Source organism: Lichenostomus cassidix, chromosome 5 (genome assembly GCF_008360975.1).
Source record: "Lichenostomus cassidix isolate B80296 chromosome 5, HeHo_3.0, whole genome shotgun sequence".
Lineage (NCBI taxonomy): Eukaryota > Metazoa > Chordata > Aves > Passeriformes > Meliphagidae > Lichenostomus > Lichenostomus cassidix.
In genome coordinates this window covers 50,756,161-50,780,846 of record NC_139486.1, presented here as the reverse complement: position 1 = coordinate 50,780,846, position 24,686 = coordinate 50,756,161, and the positions used below count along the sequence as shown (strand labels likewise).

The 24,686-nt window shown below is 53.4% G+C and overlaps 4 protein-coding genes across 7 annotated transcripts in view; 1 reads left to right on the top strand and 3 right to left on the bottom strand.

Moving 5' to 3' along the window:
* Positions 1-2,886: 2,886 nt before the first annotated feature.
* On the bottom strand, positions 2,887-5,760 carry LOC146436619 (uncharacterized). The gene is made up of 2 exons (XM_085063021.1): positions 5,588-5,760; positions 2,887-5,291 (listed from the first exon to the last, which is right to left on the bottom strand). The coding sequence occupies exon 2, from the start codon at positions 4,953-4,955 to the stop codon at positions 4,443-4,445; it is 513 nt and encodes a 170-aa protein (XP_084919147.1). The 5' UTR covers positions 4,956-5,291; positions 5,588-5,760; the 3' UTR covers positions 2,887-4,442.
* Positions 4,429-6,518, bottom strand: LOC146436618 (uncharacterized). Its single transcript, XM_085063019.1, has 2 exons — positions 6,128-6,518; positions 4,429-5,861 (listed from the first exon to the last, which is right to left on the bottom strand). The coding sequence occupies exons 1-2, from the start codon at positions 6,467-6,469 to the stop codon at positions 5,589-5,591; spliced, it is 615 nt and encodes a 204-aa protein (XP_084919145.1). The 5' UTR covers positions 6,470-6,518; the 3' UTR covers positions 4,429-5,588.
* A 1,146-nt stretch (positions 6,519-7,664) lies between these two features.
* The window catches only part of WT1 (WT1 transcription factor), a 34,861-nt gene continuing 17,839 nt past the window's right edge, over positions 7,665-24,686 (top strand). For 3 of the 4 annotated variants that reach the window (XM_085063016.1, XM_085063015.1, XM_085063014.1), the window contains exons 1-4: positions 7,886-8,417; positions 12,674-12,796; positions 12,993-13,095; positions 19,147-19,224. In XM_085063016.1, coding sequence (XP_084919142.1) covers positions 8,027-8,417; positions 12,674-12,796; positions 12,993-13,095; positions 19,147-19,224 — 695 coding nt within the window. In that variant the 5' untranslated portion in view covers positions 7,886-8,026. Of the gene's footprint in view, positions 8,418-12,673; positions 12,797-12,992; positions 13,096-19,146; positions 19,225-24,686 lie in introns of all 4 variants that reach the window. The other variant, XM_085063018.1, reaches the window with a different exon arrangement.
* On the bottom strand, positions 8,413-9,728 carry LOC146436617 (uncharacterized). Its single transcript, XM_085063020.1, has 2 exons — positions 8,841-9,728; positions 8,413-8,759 (listed from the first exon to the last, which is right to left on the bottom strand). The coding sequence occupies exons 1-2, from the start codon at positions 9,105-9,107 to the stop codon at positions 8,475-8,477; spliced, it is 552 nt and encodes a 183-aa protein (XP_084919146.1). The 5' UTR covers positions 9,108-9,728; the 3' UTR covers positions 8,413-8,474.

Below are 24,686 nucleotides of genomic sequence, written 5' to 3'. Positions count from 1 at the left end.
CCAGTAGTTCCTCTGAGAGAAGTTTATCTGATGAAAAATTAAGTGTGCTTTTAGCTGATATACAACCAATTTGCTGAACTTATTTTGACTTCTGCCCAGAGGTTCTGAGAGTAAGTTGATCATTTCAAGTCCATTTGGACTTGAGCATTTAGGAAAGATGCATTTGAAGACCCAGAAGTAGTGAAGACCACAAGGCTTCTATAAATTGGGGAGCTCAGATCACAAAGTTAGAAAAATGGGTTGACAGGCTATTTTCCCAGTAGTTCTCTTCTGCTTGGCCTTTCAGTACATTCCTTGTTTTCAAGCAGCTTCTCAGAGCAATAGAACCCATTTCCTCAAGAGCACATAGAAACTGCAAATTTTAAAAAATCTTCCTATGAAGATAATCCTTATTTGAAATATCTTCTTATTTAAATGTAATATTTATTATCTCATGGGTGCATGATTAACTCTGTATCAGTAGGTACATAGCTTGTACATTCTGAGATATATCCAATGTCTACCAAAGGAAAAAAATAAATCATTTCGATCTGGAACAGTGATCACAATGGAAGTTTCATTTGCAAAGGATTTATGGGGACTTGAAGTGAGTATTATGTTTTAAATAAATGCACCATTGACCAGTATCAGATTTCCATAGGCTTTATCTTGTTTTTCCTAAGCAACTGCTCATAAACTTTTTTAATATCTTGACTAGCATGATGGTGCTACTTGCAAATCTGTTCATAGAGCTATTAATCTATGATACTGCAATCTAGAGAAAAGAATCACACTTACTTTCTCGTTCCTTTCACTATTTCATTTAAAAAGCATAAATAACAAGTTGACAGGGTTCCTTTGTGCTTCTTTCTTTCTGACTAATATGTGATAAATATATCAAGAAAGGTTTGTCAAGACATCACAAAGTAGGTCTTAGTTCCAATCTGAACTTTATTGAACTCTGCTTTCATGTAATAGGAAGAAAAACAAGCAGTAGATTTGATCAGTCTGCACCCATGACTCAACAGCTACAGCAAACTCTCGGTTCTTTTAATTCCTGTGTCATAGCAGTACTCAGATGAATTTAGTGCAATCAAACATACATAAAATCTGAAGGGAAAGGAATGTCCTGCATCTCATGAAGAAGAAATTTGACTTCTAAGACAAGTTCAACACGTGGGTTCCCTCCCTCCTCTCCCTTCTTCCCCCACCTCACCCCGCAAGCTTCGTCCCTAACTGTCTCTGTATAGCTCATCTCAGCATGAGCTTTGTGAGACAGTGGCAGTGGGGTCAGTAGAGGCTGCAGCTGGACAGTGATCATCACAAATGTGAAAACTGACAGCTGCAGCCCACCTGTATTATATTTGATTCTGTGGCTTCTGTCCCTGCTTGCAGCAAATCTTTCTTGGGCTGATGCCCCGAAGCCATGGACTTTTTAGATGGACACATGTCCAGACCAGATATCCCATACCTACACAAGGGAGTGAGTGCCTGTAAAGATTTGGAAGTCTCAGAACTAAGAACAGGGAAACCTCTTGTTTCAGTTGGGGGTACATTTTTGCTGCCTGTTGTTTCCAGCCATCTAGATGAGTGAAATGAGCTTGTCTGCCTCATGTGTGTTGCTGCAATCCACATGTATCAGTACGTGCAGTCCAGAGAGAGAAGAGATACACACATCTTCATGTAGCTGTGGTTATGAAAGACTGGGTTTGCTCGGTTTCTAAGGAAGCCGAAGGGCTATGGTGTGGGGCTGAGGGTAGTGGAATGACTGCCCAGGCTGTGAAGGGCTGTGGGTGTGCTGTGCTGCTGGGAGGAGGGACTTGCTGTGTTGCAATAGCTCTCCAGCTCCAGCGCTGCCACCCCCTCACAGGTCACATCACTGACACATCACATGGAACTCTGCTGCAAAATGCAGCCATCTGCCTTTTTTGCTTACCCGAGGTCTCCAAGCACTCCTCAAATTGTGCTGGAAATTACCCATTGTTCTGGTAAACTACTGTCACCTCTTCTGTTTTTCTGGGATGTGCAGAAGGTGTTGAACAGCACCTTTTGGTGCTTTTGGTTCTCTTCTGCTTTAGGCATTAGGCACATTGTCCCCACTGCTTGTGTTCTATGCTCCCCAAATATCTGTGGGCAGAGGATGTGCTTGGCCTTCACCCCTGCATGGTACAAGTCCTGGTGGACTGACATCCTTAGGCACTGATTTCAATGGGACCACGCTTGCTCAACAGCGTTTTCAGTCAAGGGCTTACATAGATGAACTCCTCTAAGGTGTGTAGGATGAGAACAAAACCCAGTGAAAAGGGGTTTAGATCCGCAGCTAAGAAAGACCAGCTGCTGGAGCCCTTGTTTCCCACTGAGGACAACTGGTAGAGTACCTTTACACAGGGCTGCAAAAGGGCTTTGCAGGAACATAGGGAGATTTGGGCTTTGCTTGCATTGTTAAAGTGTGTTTAAGTTGATGGATAAAAGGCATGGATGGTCAGTGTTTCGGAAAACATGCTATGGCCAGTCTGCTGAAGAAACTGGTAAAGGACAATTCATCTTCTGTCTCTGTCCTGTAATACCCAAGAGTTAGTGACACCTGAGGCTGCTGGTACCTTTCCTTACCCATGAGGTACCGGGGACACTGCAGTGTGCAGCTGGGGACAGCAGGAGCCTTTCTAACACTTTTGAATGTACAAATGTTTGGTTTACATTTCCAGTGTGTAGCCATATTCAAAGATGGTGTCCCAGGTGGCTGAAAGAATTCTTTGAATTGGTGCCCATGCCAGGTATTGTTACTGATACTTTTCTGTGTTATTGCATTTAGAGTTCAGTGAGCCTTTTTAGTGGGATCTGCATTCTACAACCTGGGAGAAATTAATTCCTTAGACCTCATTCACCATACACTCATTTATAATGCACTATGTTTTAGAATATTTTTATTTTCTGCTGCCAAAATAATATTTTTGTTATTTTTAGAGATAATGCCAAGAACTGAGCATATTACCTAAAAGCTTTTTCCCCCAAAATTTCTTTTGTATTCCAGTACCAAATACCTATAAAAATACTATGTAATAGTTTTTGCTGCTCCATAAGTATATCCCATTGTATATCTAAGACTTTAAAAACGTCACATACTCCAGATCTGAAAGATGTTACTGATACCCAGCTTTCCGTGAACTCCTATTTACCAGAACCCCGGCGAGGGCGGGATACACAGGGATGCTTTATGGCCCTATACAGCTCGGTGATTTATACCGAGCCTCGTCCTAGCAGCACGCTAATAAATTTCCCGGAGCCCGCGTGGTATCTCGTTCCTGGCTGCAGCCCCGCTCGCACCCTCGGCGCTGCAGCGGGCACCTCCCGGGGGCGGGCTGGGGACGGGGGCGGCCCCGGGGCCCCGCAGGTGCGGGAGGCGGAGCGGGGCCGCCCCCCGGGTTGAACGCGGGGTCAGGGCCGCCGTCCCCCGGCGGGGCTGGGCCGGGCCGGGCCCATCAATTTCCCGTGCTCGGTGCTTGCGTCCCGGCGCGGCACTAATGCGGAACAAATTGAGACATATCCTCTCCGTAATTAGTTCCAGCGTTTCCAAGATTTACGGTACAATAATGGCCCGAGCCCCGCCGGCTGGGCCCGGCCCGCCGCCCGCCGCCTCTGCACGGCGGTCTCGGGGCTGGGGAGGCTGTCCCGGGGCACGCTGCCCCGGCGGAGCGGGGGAAGAGCGGGGCCGAAGGGAGATGTACCCCTCGGGGGCTGGGGCTCCCCTCCGGGCAGCCCCGCTGCTGCTGTTTGCCATCCCCGCCCCGCGCTGCGCGATGTCCCCAGCTCGGAGCGACCGCAGCGCCCCGCTCCCGTCAGTAATGGGGAGAGGTCACGCATCTTTGCGTCTTTGTGCATCAAAAAAAGCTCTTTTACCCTCAAAGGATAAACAAAATGTCCTCTACCCAGCTCGAAAGCGTTCCAGTGCCCCCGTCAGCCCGGACAGGGAAGGCTGGTCCCGCCTTGCCGGCGGTTCCCGGCTCCCGTGGTGCCCGCAGTGCTCGGCAGCGAGAAATACCCTATGGGGCCCGCGGTGATGAGTTCCTGCCCCTCTGCTCCCTGTGCTGCCGGAGATGCTTCGCAGTTTTGTTTCTGCGGCTCTTGGCTGTTAAATAATCAAACTCTGATCAGGTCCCTGAGTGAAAGGAGACAGATCTCCCTGCGTGCTGTGAGCGGCGTGAGCAGGAGTGGAAAGGCTGGGGATTTATCTTTGTTTAAGTCAGTCTCGCCCACCTCCGAACCGCGGGGGGGATCTTTCAGGAGTTTAATAAAAGTATAGTAAGAATTACCCGTCCCTTAATTTGTTAGCACGGCGGAGGGGAGCGGAAAGGGAAAACGTCGGCTGGGGAGGTGCCTCAACTGTGCTCAGGTTGAAGCAGGTTCCCGAGCCCGTTTCACTCGGGATCGAGTGGGAGACTTTCAGTAGAATAATCCTCCTCCAGCTATTGTTTAATCTTGTAGAGCATGCCATCGAGCACAATCGAAGATTGAGCGTTTTCAGGAATCACCATAGCTGTGGAACAGCGGGCAACAAAACGAAGCCTGTCAGATATTTGGATCGGGACATGTTTGGAGGGGGACAGGGCAAAATGTTCCGGACCGCCTGGGTCTGGACACCGACAAAGGAGATGCTGTCCCTGAATTGCCATCTCCCCGGCCATTGCACCCAAGCCCAGACGCGAGCGCCCGGTGTGCGGCACCTGGAGTGATTTACGCCGGAGCGTGACTGGAATCGGGGTGGGGATGTCTGGGGAAGAGGCGGGCAAATGCCCCCTGCAAGGAGAGAGCAGCTCCCCTCGGCATGCCGGGCGCCCCCGAGGGGACCTGCTGCCAGCGCTCCCGGCGTGTGCTAGAGGAGTGCAGCGGGGCGCCAGGTTTCTCTCTCCCTGATGCTGGCTAGGCGGGAACGGCTGCGCAAAGTGGCACTGGCCGTTTCCCAAAAGTCTCCAGCCCATGCTGGGGTAGAAGGGTCCGAGCTTTCCTTCCCCTCCTCGGGCACCACCGCCGAGAATTTCTGCCGGGACTCCCCCGGGGCGCGTTTGCGGCGGGCGCGCTCCGTGCCCCGCACGGCTGAGGTGGCCCGGGAGGGCGCAGGTGCCGGGGCTCGGCGCAGCGCAGGGCTGAGGTGGGCTGGCAGCCCCGGAGTCCCCCCCAGCCTCTCTGGGCTTGCTGGCACCCGTTGGGACGAAGGATGCGCTGATGGCGAAGGGGTCGTCTTGTTTCACTGCTGAAAAGTGGGAGGGAAGATTTGGGAGGACTTCGGCAGTTCTTCCAGGTGGAATAATGCAGACCTAAGCGATCAAGAAAACATTTTTCCCTTTCAAGGAGATTTATCAAGCTAGGTTATTTCAAGAAAAAAGAAAACCCCCATACTAGCTCGAAAAACAGCCCGATGTGGGAAACGCATTTTCTGTTTGCTCCTAGAGAGCTCTAGTTTTCATGAGAAATTAAATACCCCGCTTAGGCTGGCCACAGACTTCCACTCCTATATGTACGGTGTCCATCGTACAGCCGGAGCTCACAGAATCAATCATAAATTCGTTTAGGTTGTAAAAGACCTTTAAGATACCGAATTCAACCAACCAACCTCATGTGTCGGTCCGTCGCAGAAACGAGCAAAGCCAGCGGCAGCCCCTCTCCCGATCCCGCACCTCTCCGCGAGGCCCTGCGGGTACCGGGCAGGGGGTGACCGCGGTGTGCGGGAGCCCCGGTGCGGCCAGAGCGGGAGGCAGAGCGGGAGAAAGCGACGGAGCTCGCGGTGTCAGCAAGGTCAGCACGATCTCCCCGCACGGGCACGGGCTGCCTTCAAAAGTGCCGTCCGAGGGTGCTTCAGTTTGCCGTGGACTCTGAAGTGGCACATCCTGTAAACTTAGAGGATATTTAATATCGGCAAAGATAATAAACAAATCTATCGTACTTATGTTACACGTATATTTCGGTAATCAATAGACGTATGCATCAAAAGAGAGATTTTAAAAGGGAATTATCTGAAAATAGTTTGTGAAAAATTAATTTCACTAATAACAAAATTCGACTGTTATGATTAATTAGTTTTAAGAGAAAATTAATTTTTTTCTTCGCTACTCTAATAACGACCTATTTTAATTTCTTTTGTTGTAGCACTCGCCCTTTGAATCTTAAAACATCGCTTCAAGGCTGGCGATGCTTGCGGTAACCTTTGATGCCGCGGGGGAAAGGAAATCCCGAAATGTACCGTGTCACCGGGCGGCAGGTGATCCTTCACGGCGCCTCTGTCACTGTTGTCGCTGAAAATGGGGTGAGAATGCGGGCTGAGCGTTGCGGGGGGGGTCGCCTGGGGGTGGCCCCGGGGGCGTTTGCGGTGCCACGGTTCTAAATAGCGGCCGGTGCCGAAGCGCAAGAGACAGGGCAGGGGGACCGCTGCCACCCCGCGCACTCCGCGAGTACCCTGAGCCGGCGGCTGCCCCACGCGTACTTGTAGAAGCAACATCTCCCAACCCCCGGGTGATTATTGATTAGTAGTTCAGCAGGAAGGCGTCAGGATGCCCCTTCTTGCCTTCGGTGAGAGCGTGTCCTGCCCGCGACAGGTACCGCCACGTCCCGCGGGGTTCTGCCGCCCGCCCTGGCGCTTCCTGCCTGGGCAGTCGATCTAGGTGGGTGTCCCTCACCTCCAGAATCACGGCACCCCTCGCTGCCAGGGTCGACCCGAACCCTGCCGTGTCTCCTGGAAGGAAGGACAGTATGGGGATAACGTGTAAGTTGCCCTCGGGGGCCCTCCGGCCGCCGCCCCCGGGATGGACTATGAGGAGCCGCTGTCAGGAGGCTAGAGAGGAGAGTCTCCGGAGCTTCCCGGGAGCAGTGCCAGGTGAATCTCTCAAAAGCAGGTTACTCACAGCGCTGCTATCCTCCCCCTCCCGCCCAGCCGCTTCCTTCCCCTTCACACACGGGCCGGTCGGAGGACCAGGGCTAGGACCGGGCACTCCCCGGTCCCCTTACAAAGGGCGCCCGCCCCTCCTCTCGCCGGCGGAGCTCCCCGTACGCGGGCCCGGCCAGCCCTGCGCGACGTGAGGCGGCCCAGCGCCTCCAAGGACAGGGAGAGCCCGGGGAGCGGAGCCCGAACCCTGCAGGAGCTCATGGAGACCCAGGTTCCTCCCGTAGGGAGAGGCACCTGGAAAGACACTTTCCCCTCTCAGGAAAGGGGTCCGCCCGCCCCGGGTCGTGTCACTTCCCCTGGTTCCTGCAAGGGCGGAGGCTTCTCCTCGCGGTCCCCAGGGCCTGCGACCCCGCCGCCCTCGGGAATCCCCACGGACATGCACAGAGCTGGCGGGGGAAGTCAGCCAGCACGTACTTACTAGCCACCTGGATCCCTCTAACAGTCCCGCAATCTCTCCTAAAGCGAAGGAACGCAAGGGTGAGATTTAGTGGCGCTTGCACCAGAAGGGTGGGAGTGATGTGTAGGGGAGATATATTCTCCCACAGTCACCTCTCCCCCTCGATCCCCGGCTCTCCCGTCTCTCCCCTCCCCCCCGCGCGTCTGGTCCGGCTGGGTTCAGCAGAGCGGGCTGTGGGCAGCCCCTCGGCGGAGGTTGTGTGAATGGAGGATCGGCGTGGCTGACTCCTCCTCCCCTGCAAGCGCCTCTATTTGAGCTTTGCAAAGTTGAGGGTGAGCAGGCATCCGAGGTGAGGCGTGCGCGGCGGCTGTGCCCCCCTAGCTCGGACAGGCGGACATTCGTACAGACAGATACACGCGCACACGCGGACACACAGATACACGCACACCGCACCCTGCCCTGCGCTGCGAGCGGGTGCAAGCCCGGAGGCGATCCTGGAGAACAACCTTTCCCTGTCGCTGCTGCCGGCTCCCGCAGGGCTGGACCCGGGGAGCTGCGTCGCGGAGCAAACTTCCCCCAAAGGGCTGAGCTCGCCAGCCTGGTGCCTGCAGCCGGAGCCGGCCTCCGGCTTGGCGGGCAGGGGCCAGGTGCCTTGGAACAAGTGCGGCCCGGGGGGAGACTGGCTGCCCGGCGGCAGGCAGAAGGTCTGCGAGCAGATGGGCTCCGACGTCCGAGACCTCAACGCGCTGCTGCCCTCCGTGCCCTCCCTGCCGGGCAACAGCAACTGCACCATGCCGGTGAGCAGCGCGGCGCAGTGGGCGCCCGTCCTGGACTTTCCCCCGGGGGCCTCCTACGGCTCGCTGGGGCCGCACTCCTTCATCAAGCAGGAGCCGAGCTGGAACGGATCGGACCCGCACGAGGAGCAATACCTGAGCGCCTTCACCGTCCACTTCTCCGGCCAGTTCACGGGAACGGCCGGGGCTTGCCGCTACGGGCCCTTCGGCGCTCCGCCGCCCAGCCAGCCGCCCTCGGGCCAGGCTCGGATGTTCCCTAACGGGCCCTACCTGCCCAACTGCTTGGAGAGCCAGCAAGCGATCCGCAACCAGGGTAAGGGCCGCGCTGCCGGCGCCCCGGGCTCGGGGGGCGGCCCCCGGAGGCGCCCGCTCAGCCCGGCAGGGCCGCGCCTGATGTAAACACCAAGCCCAGTCTTTCTCTGCGGCAGCCGAGCCGGGTTAGGCGAGCCAGCCCTCCCGTGCCTCCCTTCCCTCCCAGTGCGGCAGCCACGTCGCTCCCGGGAGCTTTAGGAGCCTCGAGTTGCTCCCCTCCTGTGGGGCAGCGGATACAGCGGGGGGCTCTGCCAGGCGGGCTGGAGCCCCCCGGTGCCCTCCCCGGGTTGGAGCAGCCTCTCGCCTTCGGAAAGGTTTGTTCGGGCTGGAGACGGCGCAAGTCCTGGAATGAAGGTGGGGCCCGTGGCCCGAGATAATTCCCTCTGTATATCTCGGGGGTGATGGGGTGGTGGGGGGTATGTACCTCCAGTCTTCCTCCTGAATCCGAAAAGTGCTGTCCCCACATTAGTGTTTTCAAGCCCGTTATCGAATTAACCTCGGGAGGGCTGAATTCCCCCGGGCCGGAGTGCGCACATAGGGGCGCCTCGTCGTTTCTTGTCCGCATCTCCGTGGCCAGGACCGGCTGTGCTGTAACTCCCTGCGGTCGCCAGTGTTTGCACCGCCCTGAGAGGCTCCCGAGGGTTGAACGGCCGGGCAAAGGGTCATCCGCGTGTGGCACCGGGATCAGCATCAAATCGTTTTTCTTCCAGCGCCTGCACTATAAACATTTGCGGGTGCAAACATGAGGAAGAAGGGAAAAGGGGCCAGCGTGGAGAGAACTTGCCTGACACCTTTCGGGTCTTGTTCCCACTTCTTCAGCTGGCCCAGCAGTGGCCATATATCGCGGTTTGCCACGCACTGCCGGGCTCCGGGCGAGGCGCCGGGGGAGTTTGACCGAGGGGAGTCGGGCCGCCGCTGCCCGAAGACTCAGGGGCCAGGGAATCGGTAGACGGTGCGTGGCCCAGCCGGGGCGGGATGAGTGACCGAGGTCTCGCTGCTTTTAGCACGGGGTACCCCGCGCCCAGCCCGCAGCACGGGATTGCTATGCGCCGCGGGGGCAACCGCGCACCGACACAGAGGGACTGGGACCGATCGTCCCGGGGGGGCCCGGGCGATTCGGGCTGACCCCGGCTGGCTGGCGGCAGGGCGAGGGGCAGAGCAGAGGCAGAGGCCGGCGGACACGCTCGGTGCTGGTAGCCGAGGGGTGGCCCGAGGCCCGGGCGATGTTTGCGGCGAGGAGAGGCGGTGGTGGTGGAGGTCAGGGATTGTTCAGCAGCGCGGCCGCTCACGGGCCTCCGCCGGGCAGTGCCGGGTCGCGGTCCTGGTGCCACCGCGTTGCTGCTTTCGACCCCCGGCACCTGCCCCCGGGATCCGCCCGGCGCCGAGCTCCGACGTCGGAAACCGCAGAGCCAGGGCCCGGCTGCCGATCCCGACTGGGAATACGGGCAGCGTCCCTGGAGCTGGGGAGAGGATCGGCCGCACCGAGGCCCCGGAGCCGCTGCGTGCCCACGGGGTCCCAGCTCCAGCTGCGGGACGGGAGGGGAGAGGCCCAGAGCCTCCCGGGACAGAGACTCTCACGGGAACTTTGAAAAGACATCTGAAAGGATTTTAGACATCGAAGGGGATTTATAATCGCTGGGCAGAAATAGCGACGAGAAAGTGAAGAGAGAGGCGAGGGAGTCGGGCCTGAGTTTAGCAAGGGGCAAAATAGCCGCGACCCCGCGCCATCCCATCGTCCGAGTTTAACCACCCCGAAGCGAAACGGAGCCTTTAACGCCCCAACACACGGAGCCCACGCTGGGCTTCCCTAGGGCCTGGCGCCCCGCGGGCCGTGCTCGGCCTGCGGCACCACCAGCCCCGCACACCTGTGCTGGCCCGAGAGCCGGGAACAGCGCACTGACCCCTCTGCACGCCCCCGAGGATCCAGGCCCTGCAGGAGCCTGGGAACGGCGCCGTGGCTGGCAGCACGGACAGTGTCCCGGCTCCCTCCCGTGCTCCGCCAGGCCGAGCAGCCTCGCTGCGGGGCAGGAGGTGTCCCTTCGGCTCGGGGCTGCCTTCCCGCACGTGCAGCGCTGGGGCTTAGCCACAACTATTTTCGGTGACATGCGGAGGGCTACTTCGGCAAGGAGGAATTCGGTAAAGGGTGTTTGGTTTTTTATTTTTTTGTGGATGGATAAAATGTTCTTGCTTTGGCTCTCCTCAAGGTTGAACTCCCTTTTTTTTTTTTTTTAGACGGTTCCTCCGACCGTGGGAAAGACGCTACCTTGGCTCTGCGATGACATTTCTGCCAAGTCTGGGATGGGGTGGGGGGGTAGGAAACTAAGGCTTTGAAACCTCTGCCCAATTTTCCTCTTCTTGTTTGCCTGCTGCTTTCATCCAGCTGGGCTCCTCCAACAACTGGATGCCTCCAGCGGGCCCCGTACTCCAGCAGATGTACAACTTTCAATTATTTTCAGCACATTTTAATCAGGCCTAGTTCTGATAACGCCCTAATTAAAGAGACCTCACTATCGGCAGCTCGGTTCAGAACTCAACTTTCTTATCACATTCCTGAAGCTTTGGGTCAGGCAACACCGGAAAATGCGGCCAAAACCTCGTTCTGCTCCGAGCTGAGTTTTGAAGGTCACCGAAACTCTATGGCGGGCCAAAAGTAACGTAGAAAGTGTCAGTGTTTTCTGAAAGTTAAAAAAGAGACAGAGGGAAATGGGAAAAAGGGAGTTGAAGGTTGAGCATCTACCCTGAGGGCTGAGGGAGGAGATAAGGAGCGAGAAACAGCTGTGGGATGGAAGCCCGTAAGGTACCGGCCTGTCAGCGCTGCTCGCGTCGCCGTGAAAGGAGCTCTGCTCCTAGGGTCAGGGGGATGTGAGGGAGATTTGGCCGGGAACAAGCCAGTCCCACTCCTATCCCAGCTCCACAGTCTCAGGGCTGACTTAAAATCATCGCGAAGGTGAAGGTTTTAAAGTCTCTGGATTATTTTTATTCCTCCCTGTTGCTCCCTGCATTTCTCCCGCTCAGCCGCGCAGGTTAAGTCCTGTAATATAGCTGGACCCAGCCTGTCCGCAGAGAGAATAAAACGGAGAAGCAACATTCGAATCCCTTTGCTGCCTCTCCATTTAATTCTCTCTGAAACCCGCTGTGATTACGGATCGTTGGTGAAGCAGAGACCTGCCCAGCACCGAGCACCGGGTACCCAAAGGGAATTGAGACAGGCACCTGAAATGCTCCCTCTCGACTGACAAAATCACTCTCTGGCTACACGCCCCATCCAGCTGGGTCTGTGAGGGATGCCCGTGCTGGAATAAGCGGGTTAAGGGAGAGGAGTGTGAGGGAGGAAGCGCTCGTAGTCCTTTTGGTTTCTTTCCCCAGCCCGCGTCGGACTTTTTGTTTTGTTGGGTTTTTGTTTCGGTTGGTTTTTTGTTTGTTTTGTTTGGTTTTGGTTTTTTTTTAAGAGTGACTCGGAGGAGCTTGGTTCTCGGGGTAAATGCTGATGAGCCGAGAAGCCTCTGAGATAATATTACTTTGTAATTACTTTTTTAGCTGAAGTTGTTTAGCCAACTCCAAGTCATTAATGAAAGTTGGTGTTCAAGCACCTGATTTACGATTCCGTGTCGGCCCGGGGTCAGCAGAGGTGGTCTCTTTCCATCTGAATCTGCTCGGTGTAGGAAACAAAATAGGCTGTTTATTATTTTGGAGAGCAATTTTCGCTGAAAGGAGGAGTTTTATTTTTGCACGTAACATTCCGCCTCTTTATTGCAGACTCTTCAGAAAGCTGCCCTTAACAAAACAAAACAAAACAAAAAAAAAAAAGCTCAAGATTAAAGGGTAACATCTAAATTGGAAACGCCAGATGAGTACATTGAGCAGATGGGAACCTTCCTCTTTCATATGAACAACAATTAATGAAAACATCCTTTTTATTACCGAAGCCGATCTGTTCTCTTTAAACACGAACGAGACTTCCGACTTTCCGCCCCTGGGCGCGGGGAGCCCGGCTCGGCTCTCCCCTCAGAGCGCTGCTCCCGTACCCTTGTGATGTGTGTGTGCCAGGGGGCGGTGGCAGAGGGACCGGAGGGGCTCAGGGAGCCTGGCCCTGTCCTTTCCCTCAGCGTGGGCAGCAGCCACGCGTGGGGACCAGCAACAAACGCGAAGCATTTCGAGCCCGCGGCGGTGCGTGGCCGTGGGCGCCTCTCGCTCGCCGCCTGCTCGGCGGGTCTTGGCGCAGGCTCCTGCTTAACCCTGCTGTGCTCTCTCCGGCAGGTTACAGCACCGTGGCGTTTGATGGGACCCCCAGTTACGGCCACACACCGTCTCACCCCGCCGCTCAGTTCACCAACCACTCCTTCAAACACGAGGATCCCATCAGCCAGCAGCCCTCCCTAGGTAATTTCAGCCTCCGCGGGGGCCCGTACCGAAGGGCTCAGTCGGGCGGCTGGCAATCCTCAGTGACTCGCCCTGGCACAGAGCTGCAGTTGCCCTGTGCTGGAGAATGAGGCCCTGGAGCCTCCTGTTCAGCGCAGGGCAAGCGGAGGGGTGACCGCTCGCCCCGAGGGTTAATTCTGTGCCGCTTTCTCCGCAGGGGACCAGCAGTACTCGGTGCCTCCCCCGGTGTACGGCTGTCACACGCCGACCGACAGCTGCACGGGCAGTCAGGCGCTGCTCCTCCGGACGCCCTACAACAGGTACCTCCGCCGGCAGGGAGCTTGCCTGCCCTCCTTGTGCGCGGGTTGTTGCTGGGATGCGGTCTCTCCCCCGCATGCCGTTCAAACAGCTTCTTCTTCACGCTAGGAAACAGATTTATTTTTTCCCTACTCAAGGGAGAAAGATATTCACACGTGAAAACCAAACTACACCAGGGCAAAACCAACCCTCCCTCACCCAAACAAACAAAATCCCAACAAAAACAAAGAAACCAACCGAAAAACCCCAAGCAAAACAACATTCCCAAAACCCCAGCAAACGAAAAAGGATGCCGCGCCTTCCGTCGCGGGCCCCGCCGTATCTTGGCGGTTTCCCGGGCCCTTCCGAGCCGGGGTTGGCGGAGCCGGCGGTGCCGCCCGGCGCTGTCGGAGCATCCCGTCGGGGCTCGGGCACGGCGCTGCCGGCTCGGGGGAGCCGCGCTCCGGCGGCAGGTGCCGGCCGGCTCTGGGAAAAGGGAGCCGGGCTGCCCGCATTCCTTGGGCCTGTCCGGTAGCCCACCGCTGCAATAAGTTTGGGGTTTGCCCTTAACCGCAGCGGGGGCAGTGCTTGGTGTAACGCAGCTGAGCTGCAGGCTGCAGGGCCCCGCGCCTCCTCTCCCGTCCCGGGGCTGGCAGTCCCCGCAGCCCCGGAGCTCTTCCCCGAGGTCAGGAAGGTGTGGGAGCGCTGGCTGGTGAGCCGCAGAGATGGGCAGAGCGTGGTGCAGGCATTAAAACTGAGTTCGGTCCAAGGGCTTCGTCTTGCAGGCCAAGAGCCGTTCCGATGGCTCCCAGGAGTGATGGGAACTGGCTTGCAGGGAGGTTATTTATTGAAATCGGGGCAATAAACCTATCGGATTTCCTTGCTGGGAGAAAGGTGCGTCTGGAGCTTTGCTGCAAGCAATGAAATCTCTTTGCCAACAGACGGGCCCGTGGCAAGCACAGCTTCCCGGTTTTTTTCGGTCTGACATGGGGGCTGGGCGTTGGAGTTTTACAACGTGTTTAGTGAGTAAAAGAAGTTCCCTAAAATTTATTCTTCAACTTTTTGTGAACTTGGAGCCAGTCCCGTATCTTGGAGTTGCTAAGTAACTCTCGCACACAAAACAACGTGCCTCTGCGAAGGAAGCCGCGAGCGGCTCCTCTTGTAGGCCTGTTATATCATCTCAGATTAATCGACACTGGACGTGAGACAACAAAATTCTGTCACTTCCAGAAGCCACTTCGCTAATGAACGTGAGTTGACGTCAAGGGAAGGAGGGAATGAGGTAATGAAGGAAGGAAAGAAGCCTATCCAGAGAGATTAGCTTGCAGAATAATTGGCGGGGCGAACTCCTGCGCTGAAGTGACAGAGATTGCTCCCCGCGCAGGGAAATCTATAAATATGGTTCGGAGGAGGCTTGGGGAGGGCAGCGCCGAGCGGCCGCGGGCAGCTGCCGCCTTCCCCAGTCCCCCCGGGGTCCCGAGGCTCGCCCTCGCCCAGCTCCTGGAAGCGGCAGCACCTGGAGGTGTGATTCCGATAGGAGAATGCTGATAGTGTCGAGAGCTCTGTCTTCCATGTGCCTCCACCCAGGCAGCGTGGGGCAGGGGGTGAGCGCAGAGGTCACCGCCCTAATGCGGCCGCCTCCTGCCCAGCGCTTCGGGACCCGCACCCGGGGCCAGTGGGCAGCGCTGCTCCACGGAGGCCGATTTCCTCCCGACCTCAGCCTTCATCCTGCCCTGCTCCCTGGGAGGTTTACGGCTTACTCCAGTAAGATAAGGATTTAAGCCTTTAAACCTCACAGGAGCCAATAGTGATGTGTGGGGGTGTAAGTCGAGGGCAGCCCCCAGCTGTACAAAGCCTGCTCCCGCATCGAGGCCCGCACAGGTGGCTGAGTTCGGTACGGCCTCCCCTTGTCCCCGACAGAACGCCTTCAAAAACGTTTGGAAAGTGTGGTTAAGAAAGTGGATGAATAGTTGCGGTACAGGAACGGGCGGGACTCATTTGCCACATCGCCATCGCCCATGAAACGACCGCATTGTCCTCATCCATATTGATCTTTTTCAAGGCCGCATTTATTCTGCGCCTCCTTTGAGAAGATTCCTTTTGCTTTTCGCAGTTCAGGTCAAGTTCGACAGCTCTGCTTTGACAAGTAATTGCTCGGTCGCCGCATCCGAGTGCCGGGGCTGGCGACCATACCCAAGCCCGCTGCTCGCCTCCCTGCGCATATGGCGCTCATTGCGTGGAGTGCGCAGCGAGGGCTCAGGGGACGGTGTTCACCCCCGGAGTGGGGGCTTCGTCGTTCCTCGCACTGGCTGGGGACAGCAGGCGCTCCCGTCCGCCTTTAGCAGTGGACAGGGGGATATGTGGCGGAGGTGACCGAGGTCGGGAGCGGGAGGTGTTTCCTCTGTCCCCGGGATGCGGCGGCCGGAGCGCGCCCTGCACTGCCCCTTTTCTGCGTCTCCCAGAATGCCCGAGTAGCTCTCGGGCGTTGTTTGTGGTCCCTCGCCCACCCACCCCAGCCGAGGCTGCGGGTCCGCTCTGCTTTGCAGCGCCTCGCAGGGACGGCCATCCTCTGTCAGTCCCGTCCCGGGTCCGCCGTGTCGGGCAGGACCCGAGGGGTGATGCTTTGACAGGCGGAGATGGAACGAGAGAGCGGAGGGAGAAGATGCATAGAGTCACCTCCACCTGATGCTCTCACTTCCCCCTCCTCGCCATCACTCCAGCTGGGTGCGAGGAGCCGCTCCCGGCTCCCCCGCTCTCCGCGGAGCGCAGCCCCAGCCTGGCCTTCGGGGAGCCGGGCCGGGTCGCGAGTGGGCGTGGGCAGGAGGGTCGCTCTGCCAGGAGAGCCCCCGACCCGGCTGCTGCCAGTCCGTCTGCAGTACGGAGGCACACAGGGCTGAAAAGCCTCGCCTTCTCTCCCGTACCGAGGCAATGCAGGCGGGAAGAAAGAAATGGTTGAAAGATCATAATTCTTAGGCTGGAAGCAAAACTATCTCTGAAATCTCTCGCCTGGGCCACTACTTGCACTCTGTTTGTAGCGCAGCTCGCTGTGCTGCCAAGGAGCCCCGCGCCCGTGGTTGGTAGCTGGATGACAAACCCATGCAGATCACAAGTGTGCGTTTGTGGGTCCATTAAAATGGTGCTGTGAACTTTTCTACCTCTCGCTGTTCAGTGTAGTAAACATGCTCATGTTGAAAATTTACTGTGAGTCACACTTGCAAAGACTTTAAAAGTGGAGGAGTCTCGGTTCAGATTATAGCTCTTTCTGTGCAGAGGTCAAGAACTCGGTAATACTGCAGCGCAGGCCAAAACAAACTCTATATGATCTACTACTGGTTTCCTTTTAAGTTCCCTTTTTGCTCAGCGTTGACTTCCTTTTATTCCACTCCAACTTACATTAATCCCCGTTGTAGAAATGTTTCCCCCCCTTCCTCTCGTTTCTCTTTAAAAGCATCTTTGTAATGAAAATAAGTTATTTTTAGTGTCTTCTTTGCGGCCGCTCGAAGGGCCAAGGATTCAGATTGGAATCAGCGCAGGCATATCCCTAGAGACCCCGCTTTCCTCCTCCTCCTCATTCAAACCTCATCCAAAGCCGAGATTTTGAGTGGAGTTGTTGATTCCATGAGATGATCTCACGGTACTGTCAGTAATTAGCCATGGCGAGGCATAAATGGCGTTAGGGACGTCCTGTTCTCTGTCGCATGTCAGATGCGAGATGTTCAATCCGAGCCGGTGTCCGGTGGCCTCCAGGCAGCGGCGGCCGGCGGGGCCGTTCTTGTCTCCGGGCGAAGGGGAGCTAAGGCCGGCGGTGCTCACCTGACTTCCGCCCAGGGCCGATGTAGCCAAAGCTCCCTCAACCCCGGTCATTTTGAGATGAAAACCTCTCAAGTCCGTGGCTCAGCATGGAAAAGAAATTTCTCCCCTTGGCTGCTGCCTGCCGCAGAGATAGCAAAGACCCCACCTGCAGCCCGCGGGAAGGGGTGCTGGTGCCTGTCCGTGAGCATCTCTGGGTATGGCCCACCCGGGATGCGCCGAGAGGCCGAAACGCGATCCCGTTCCGCTGCGTCGCCGGGGGGCGGCCGGGGCTGGTGTGGGGTCCGGGCCGTGCTGTCGTGGGGTCCGAGGCCGGGCACCTGCTCTCCCTTCATTCATTCCCCGGCTCCAGCCCCCCGCAGCAGCAGGACAAGGGGGGCGAGGGCTGAGGCTCTCTCCTGGGGCGCCCCGCTAGGGACCAGAGACCAAACGGGCCAGAGGGGGTTTAGCTAAAGCCAGTGGCGGAGTTCCGCTCCCATCCCTCTCCCGGTGCTTTCCACGACGCCCAGCCTGCCCGAAAGCCGCTCGGGGCTTTCTTCGGAGGCTGAAGCAGCTCGGGCTCCGCCGTCGAGCCGCGGCCGGCGCTGCAGAGCCGGGAGCGGGGCGCGGCCGGACCGCGGGAGCTTTGGCTCGGCGGGCACCCGGAGAGATGCGGCGGCGCCGGGGCGCGGGCACTGCGCTGCTCCAGGGGCGCCTTGTCTTGGACACTGTCACCCAAGGGCGGCATGGAATACAGTGGCTGCGAGTTGTGACAAGATGAATAAGTGTATTGCTTTATGAAAAAGCAAAGGAGGGGAAAAAGTGGATATTGTGGGGGAGGCTCTTATAAATGAACTGTCAAGGGAGAAAGTTAAAGGGAAATCTCCTGCTGTAAATGCATCGGGCGGGCACTTCTAATAAAAATCAGGGTCCTGGAGGAATTAATTACAGCAGCATTACAGGAAGAATTCGTGGAATTGCAAAACGTAGTTGGCACAGACCAGCACGGACTGCTATTGCAAATGGGGAAACTGCAGGAGAGTTTAACAATTCCTGAGCTGATATGCAGGACATTGTAGTAGCATAATAGCACTTCAGACACATTAATGAATAATAGTGTCCAGTGATACTGACAAATGATATTACGCATACTTCGAGATTGAAGTCACTTAATTTGTTTTATATGCAAAAGCTTCCCACTGGAATCTGGCTTTTTTGGGTCGCTTCTACCTGCCACGAAGTAAAAAAAAAAAAAAAAAAAAAAAAAGAGAGAGAGAGAAGAAGAAAATACTCTCTTCTAATAACAAAATGATATAAATTCAGTGCGTAAGTCCAGCGAATTTAGGTGTCATTAATCAACGGAGAGACTTGCATTTATTGTGAGCGGCGGTTCCCCGGCATCAATCACACGGCCAGGCTGAAGGGCAGGGGGCTCCCACCTCGCCCCCCCTGCTCGCCGGGGCGGCGGGAGCTGCGCTGCGGGGAGAGCCCGGGGCGGGGGGAGCCCCACTGCCGGCCCGGGGGGAGCCTGCCCCGGGCGACGGCACCTCCTCGGCCCCGCGGGGACCTTCCTACCGGGAGAGAGCCCCCGAGGTTCTGCGGTGCTCCGCGGCAGCCTCCCGCCGCCCCTCACCGCGGCCGCGCTGCCCGGCTTTGCTGCTCCGAGCGCAGAGCGCAGCTAGGGGAGCCGCGGCTGCAGCAGTCGCCGCCGGGCTGCCTTCGGTGTGTACCGGCGGGGAAAGCGCCTGTTCCAGCGGTGAGCTTCGTTTATCGCTCAGCCACTCCATTTTTCCCCTGCTTGTCAAGCCCCTCTATGTAGTAACATCCATCACTAGTCACGATAGCTGTTTCACTCCGTTACCCACGTGGTCTCTCACACTCCTGGTTAAAACAGTTAACAGATTTGACTTTTTAAAACAAATAATCCTCTGCGTTAGCCCGCCGGGCTGCTTAGATTCGTTTCATTCATTTCGATGTGTCAATATCGGATATTATTTTTCTGTAAGGAAAAAGTTTTATGGTTCTATTTCCAGCTCTTTACAAAACGTCAGGCTTGAGGATTCAAAGTGAATCTTGGATCCACAGATTTTCTTTTCTTTTATTTCCTTTTACTTTTTAAAATTCATAATACATCGATAAAAGGGATTACATAAAATAAATTCACTTTCTACTGTTATATAGTTGCATTTAAAACCAATAACAAAGAAGTTGTTGATATCTTGATGTTTTGGTTTTCACTTTGAAAACTATAATTTTAGTTCTAATTCTACATCTTTTCATAACAGTGACAATTTATACCAAATGACCTCACAGCTTGAATGCATGACGTGGAATCAAATGAACTTGGGATCCACACTGAAAGGGTAAGAAGCTTTGTCCTGTTTTATCTTGTTGCCCTAGTGTAGTTGCATTACTGAGCTAACTTTATCTTGGATTTTATGACTTGAATCCGGTCACTCGCACGAAAAGATACTGTCCGGTGCGGAGGGTGGCTCATCACCTGGCTGTAGTCCGATGTGTTTTTGATGATCCTTGCCTCAGCCTGGGCTAAGGGTCGGGGTGCTGGCTGGCTGCGCCCACGGAGCCCAGCGCTGGGTGTGTCAGGAGCTCCGGTGGCACCGGGCAGGGCTGGGCTGGGCTGGGCTGGGCTGTGCCCGCTCCCGGTGCCTGGGCTCCTCCCGGAGGGGCAGCCATGGGCTGTTCGTTCTCTCCTCCTTGAGCTGTCGCCCCTTCCTACCATCCCTCTTCCCTTTCCCTGCCTTCGCCAGGCCCTGCGTCCTGTGTCCCGGCTCGGCCGCCTCCCGGCTTCCTTCCTCCCGGCCATTGTCGCCCTCCCACCTGCCGGGAAGAGGCTCCGGCCCGCCTCCCCCGCGGGGCTTCCTGCGGCTGGGCGGGCAGGAAGGCTCCGAGGCGCCGCGGGGCCCCGCCGGGGTGGCGGCCGTGGCGGGGCGGGCAGCGCTCCCGTGCCGCTGCCTCCATCTCCGCACCCAACGTGCCCGGTGCCTCCACCGCTCCTGCCGGGGCTGGGAATCCTCCGATGCCCCCGGGGGCCGGAGGAAGGAGCGGGAGCCGCAGGGCTGGGGCTCTACCGCATCCTCACCTCGGTTCATCCACGGTCGCTGCCATGAGCGACAGAGCCACCTTTTGATCCTAGGCAAGGGAAAGCCACAGATTGCCCGCTCTGCTCGGAGTAGATAATTCACTGCTCTGAGGAGATAATTGGCTCTGAAAACTCCCCCACTGAAGGCAGGTATTGCCAGCTTTGAGATGTTCTCAGTGTCTAAGCTTGTGCAGTCTCAAGGGAACGGCAGGAGAGGTTGATAAACGCCTGTACAGATCTGTGCTTTCATGTAGTTGTCCATAAATGTGTAAATCTTGTGTACAGTGCCGTACTGTGATAAAGGAAAAAAAATGTTATGGGTCTGCTTGTAGCTCATTCACAAATGGTGTTTGAAGGCTAGAGAGAGATGATAGTAGCATAGTAAACTATCTGCATTGGAGTGAACGAGAGAATTGAGTCGTGAGAAATCTGACGAGGAGCTTTCTTCTGGTTAGAGAAGATCCAAAATTCCTACGGTTGTGTACAGTTCACTGTCTTTGCTGCCAATCCCTTCTTTTTAAAGGTTATTTCCTACTTTTTTTGTAAGTCTTTTTGATTTCCTCTATAAACTGTACCTTTTAAAGATCAGTCATTGCAGTATTAGACACTGTTTTGTCTCTTCTGAAGAAAATATCCTGCAAAATGGAGAAACACATCAACCTTGACTGAGGTCCAAGTTATTAAAGCAAGGAAGAGGTTATTCTTTGGGGAACTCAGTGAAAAAAAAAGTCACAATAGAAATACTAAAGGAGTACTGAACAAAACAAATGGCTTCTTACTTGTCCAGGAGTCAGACTGTTAGCAGTGTAAAGTATGTGACCTAGGATGCATGAAAAGGGGGGAAAAAAATCAAGATGAATGATCTATGGTAAAACAAAGCTGAAACTTTTGGTATAGGCCAAGATTGTAGAATCTGTGGAAAATCAGTGCTAGACATAGCCTCATCACTGGTAATATGAGCCAAAATAGTTATCTGTCTTTTCTGGCTGAGAGTTACAATACACAGTACCTCCAATCTCAGTTGCCATGAACATAAGGTATTCTTCCCAAGATTTAGATCTTTAAAATATATGAACTGTTCATAAGTGATTCCCAGGCGTTTAGTATTTCAGATGCTTTTCTCAATCTCGTAGTTGTAATTTAAGAATTTTGGAGTCAATCTTCCTGTTGAAATATGGAGCTTCTAGATTCTGTCCAATGATGACAGTGCCTATTTAGCTCCTTGCCTTCAGTTCTCCCCAATACTTCTTCCTGGCTTCAGTGAGACTTTTGCTTATTATAAGAAGGAAGAAAATGTTGCCAGTAAGTTCTGCAAATAGTTAGAGGACTCTGCAATTATAAAAAACTTATGGGTCATACACTTTATACTTGACAGCAGACCAGGTCAGTAGCTTGCTTTTCTGAGTTCATGTTCAGCATAAGTTTAACACACTGAAATGAAGCTTTTGCAGTGCAATTTAGGTAGAGTTAGTTGGCAGTTTCTGTGCTGAAGTTGTCTAGCAGTGTATCTGAGAGCATTCTGGTTCTAGCTCTTTACAGTCTTGCCAATATTTGAGCGATCAGCTCCAGAATCTCCTCAACCCAGATTAAAAGTTTGAAATTGGGCAAGGAATACTGTCAGTTGGCCAAAGCTGTGTCCTTTCCAGTTGTTGTGAAAATCATTCCTGTTGAGTTGGAAGCTTATGAACAGTCTTCTTTGTATATCATGAGCAGCAAGAGCCTGGCATCTAAACTCTTGAATGATTTTATCTGCTCAGAGCATGCTTCAGCCTGTGGCTTTAAGGCCATGGAAGACTGTTTTTCCTGAATGTTTTTTCCTCCATGGATATTCTAATATTGGATATTGGAACTGAGGGCAAGAAGTTTCTTCATCTTGTTGGAGTTCGGTCTCTGAGTGCTTTCTGTAGGTGTAAGCCTTAGGAATCTGTGGAAGGCATGGCCTGAGAGACAAGAAGAGGTCATCAGTGAAAGGTATGGAATAGAGATCCTGGCCAGCCATTGCTAAATGGTGAAGACAGACATCTAAAGTGAACTGAGATGTTGTCTTCTGCCAGAGTACAGCACTGCGATGGACTGGCAAGGGAAGGGGAGAGAGGTGTTAACAGAGAGGCAGATAGAAAAGGCTGCAGCTGAGTTCTAGATGTTTCTACTTGCTGGAAAACCAAAAGGACATCTGATGGCCCAAGATGATCTTCCCTCTGCCAAGAGTTGTCCCTCAAGATGAAGACAGCCCACTACTGCTACCATACAGTCCAAGTGCCTTGAGTCTGCATTTTAGATTTTCACTTGGGTTCTGAATTCCAAATTGATTGAGCTCTGATTGAGCTCAAGTTGTTCTTAAAACCCACCTGAGGGAAGAACAGTGCCTTGTGAGCTAGTATATGTTTGTTGTGTTGCTTGCTTGTCCAAGGACCTCTCCATCACCTTCTGAACTTTGGGTGGACCGGAGGGAGGCCTGGCTTGTGTGTGAGCTGTCACACAAACTGGCAAGTCTAGAGTCTGAAAGGAAAGCTTCATTGTTAAGGCAGTGAACCTCACAGTGGGACTGGATTTTATCTCCTCAGACTCTTTGCTGATGATTTGTTCCTCATTTTGTGGTATTTTGCTTGGAGCTGCTGGGATCAGATTTTTACTGCTCCAGGAAAGTGAGTGGGTCCCAGACATCTCAAAATGTACGTTCCACATTAGTGGACACCTTTACCATCAGTTTCTGTCCTTCATATTTTTGTGTTGCTTTTTCATTTGTCCAATATGAAAAGCACTGCTTCCTTTCATAGTGGTTGTAGAGGTAGATCTCGGGACTATAAACCCCTCCTTTATATTTTGATGAGTGAAGTGTAAAAGTGACATGGAAATAACTGATACCAAGCAGGAAATGATATGACATGGTGGACGAGAAGTGTGGCTACATTCCCAACAGCAAGACTTAACGTAATTGTCTCTTCAGCTGCTTGAGTAAAAAGCTTTGATCCATATTTCTAACAGTCATCTGAAATTGGGCATAGAACCAGACAAAATTTTGGTTTTCCCCTTTTCGTTTTGCTTGGATGTTAAACACTCAGCATGTTCTGTGGAAATTGGTATTTATTGCTGTTTTCTCAGGCTCATGGTAAGGAATATTAGGTATGATCTCTGTAGAACACTGTTAAAACCATATCTAAAACAAGACAGTGAAAACTATTTTCTTTAGGAGTGAATTGTAAAGGTTTTTCTGTTATGCTTTGGTGGTTTTATTAGTGACATTTGGGGGTGCAAGATTTCCTAACTTGGGTTCAGTTCTGCAATGAAGATGAGCTGGAAGTGGACAATAGCCTACTGTCTCTAATACTGGGTCAATGGTAAAAAAAACCCAAACCAAAGATAGGCTATTAAAGTCAGAAACACAAGGGTCCCCTGAAAATCTAGAGCCTTCCTTTCAGCAAGCAGCTGGTTCTCTCACTGAGGATGGCAGAAGTACGTGAAATCACATTTTTTAATATTCCTGTGCCTTGGAAAGAACAGATAAAAATGCAGCTTCATACTCCACCCTCTGTAATAGTATTAGACAAAAACCAGGCAGAAACAGGATCTTCTATGCAACTAATCAGGATCTTTTTGCTGTCTCCATACATATTTTTCCCAGGGTGCTAGGATGGTAAATATTTTAGCAGAGGGAATTAACTCCACTTCTCTTCCTTTATGTTCTGTTATCAACGGGACTAGCCCACACCCTCACTTTGCCTCATTTTTGGCTCTGTTTCTAAACCCTAAAATTCCTGTTCCTGCATTGAAACACAATTAAATTGAAGCTTAATGTGGTGCCTGTTTTATGTAATCTTGCTTTCTGGCTTTTTTTATTCTTCCAAGTCTGAATCTCATGAATCAATGTGCATTCACGTTTCATCTGAAATTTTCTAGCTCTCCTCAGTGTGCCCTAAAGCTTCCCTTTTTTGGTTTATGAAATAATAATAAAAAGCTTAACTCTTCAGATTAAGTTGTAACTGCTTTATACATTAGACAGGCAATTTCAGTTTTACTAAGTAAAAATGGTGTGAGAGAGAAATTGCAGCTTGATTATTTTTTTAAATATTCAGATTAGAATGTCATCTTTTATGAGTTTTTTTTTATAACCACTTAGATTGATACAACTCTCTAAAGCTGCTCTGTTTTTCATCACACATTCTCATCTGTAAACCCTTCATTTTTATTAATCTCTGTACAATCTGTACAACTCCAAGATTAATCATTTTAAAAGAGCTACTCTGCGAGTGTTAAGGATTTGCTGGGCTAATGGTAAATGCAAGTGCTTCAAATACTCTACAGCACAGAGCTCTTCCTTAGTGTTCTGGGTTGCGTAAGTATCAGCCTTTGTTTCCCAGTTATCTAGAATTACATTTTATGGCTGTGTTTCCAGGTCTGCCTGTCTAGATCTAGAGAACAAAATATACTGAGTCCCTTTTTCACCAACTAACCCAAACTCTAAATATTTATAGTCCATTTCTGCGTTTGAGCAGTTCCGATTGAAGTTAAAGGGAGTTGAATATTTACAAATAAAGGCAGAGTTGGACTGTGAGGCCAAATCCTTCAGTCTGTGGTCAAACAAAAACTTGTTTTGGATCCTGGCAGGTCAGTTTGGCTGTGTATGGTTTTGCTTAGTTTTGAATCTTTTTAGGACCAGTGGAGGGGTCAGTCAAGTGTCTCTCCTAAGCATGACTCTGGGCCTTACTGGGAATTTTTCTGTTTCAT

What these genes read in the sequence shown, in the direction of transcription:
- LOC146436619 (XM_085063021.1), bottom strand. Translation starts at nt 4,955, where the DNA reads ATGGGCTGGAGACTTTTGGGAAACGGCCAGTGCCACTTTGCGCAGCCG.
- LOC146436617 (XM_085063020.1), bottom strand. Translation starts at nt 9,107, where the DNA reads ATGCTGATCCCGGTGCCACACGCGGATGACCCTTTGCCCGGCCGTTCA. An exon ending in ATTCAGGAGGAAGACTGGAG is followed by an intron (nt 8,760 to 8,840) that starts GTACATACCCCC and finishes CCTTCATTCCAG; the next exon opens with GACTTGCGCCGTCTCCAGCC.
- LOC146436618 (XM_085063019.1), bottom strand. Translation starts at nt 6,469, where the DNA reads ATGTTGCTTCTACAAGTACGCGTGGGGCAGCCGCCGGCTCAGGGTACT. An exon ending in GATGTTTTAAGATTCAAAGG is followed by an intron (nt 5,862 to 6,127) that starts GCGAGTGCTACA and finishes CTAAGTTTACAG; the next exon opens with GATGTGCCACTTCAGAGTCC.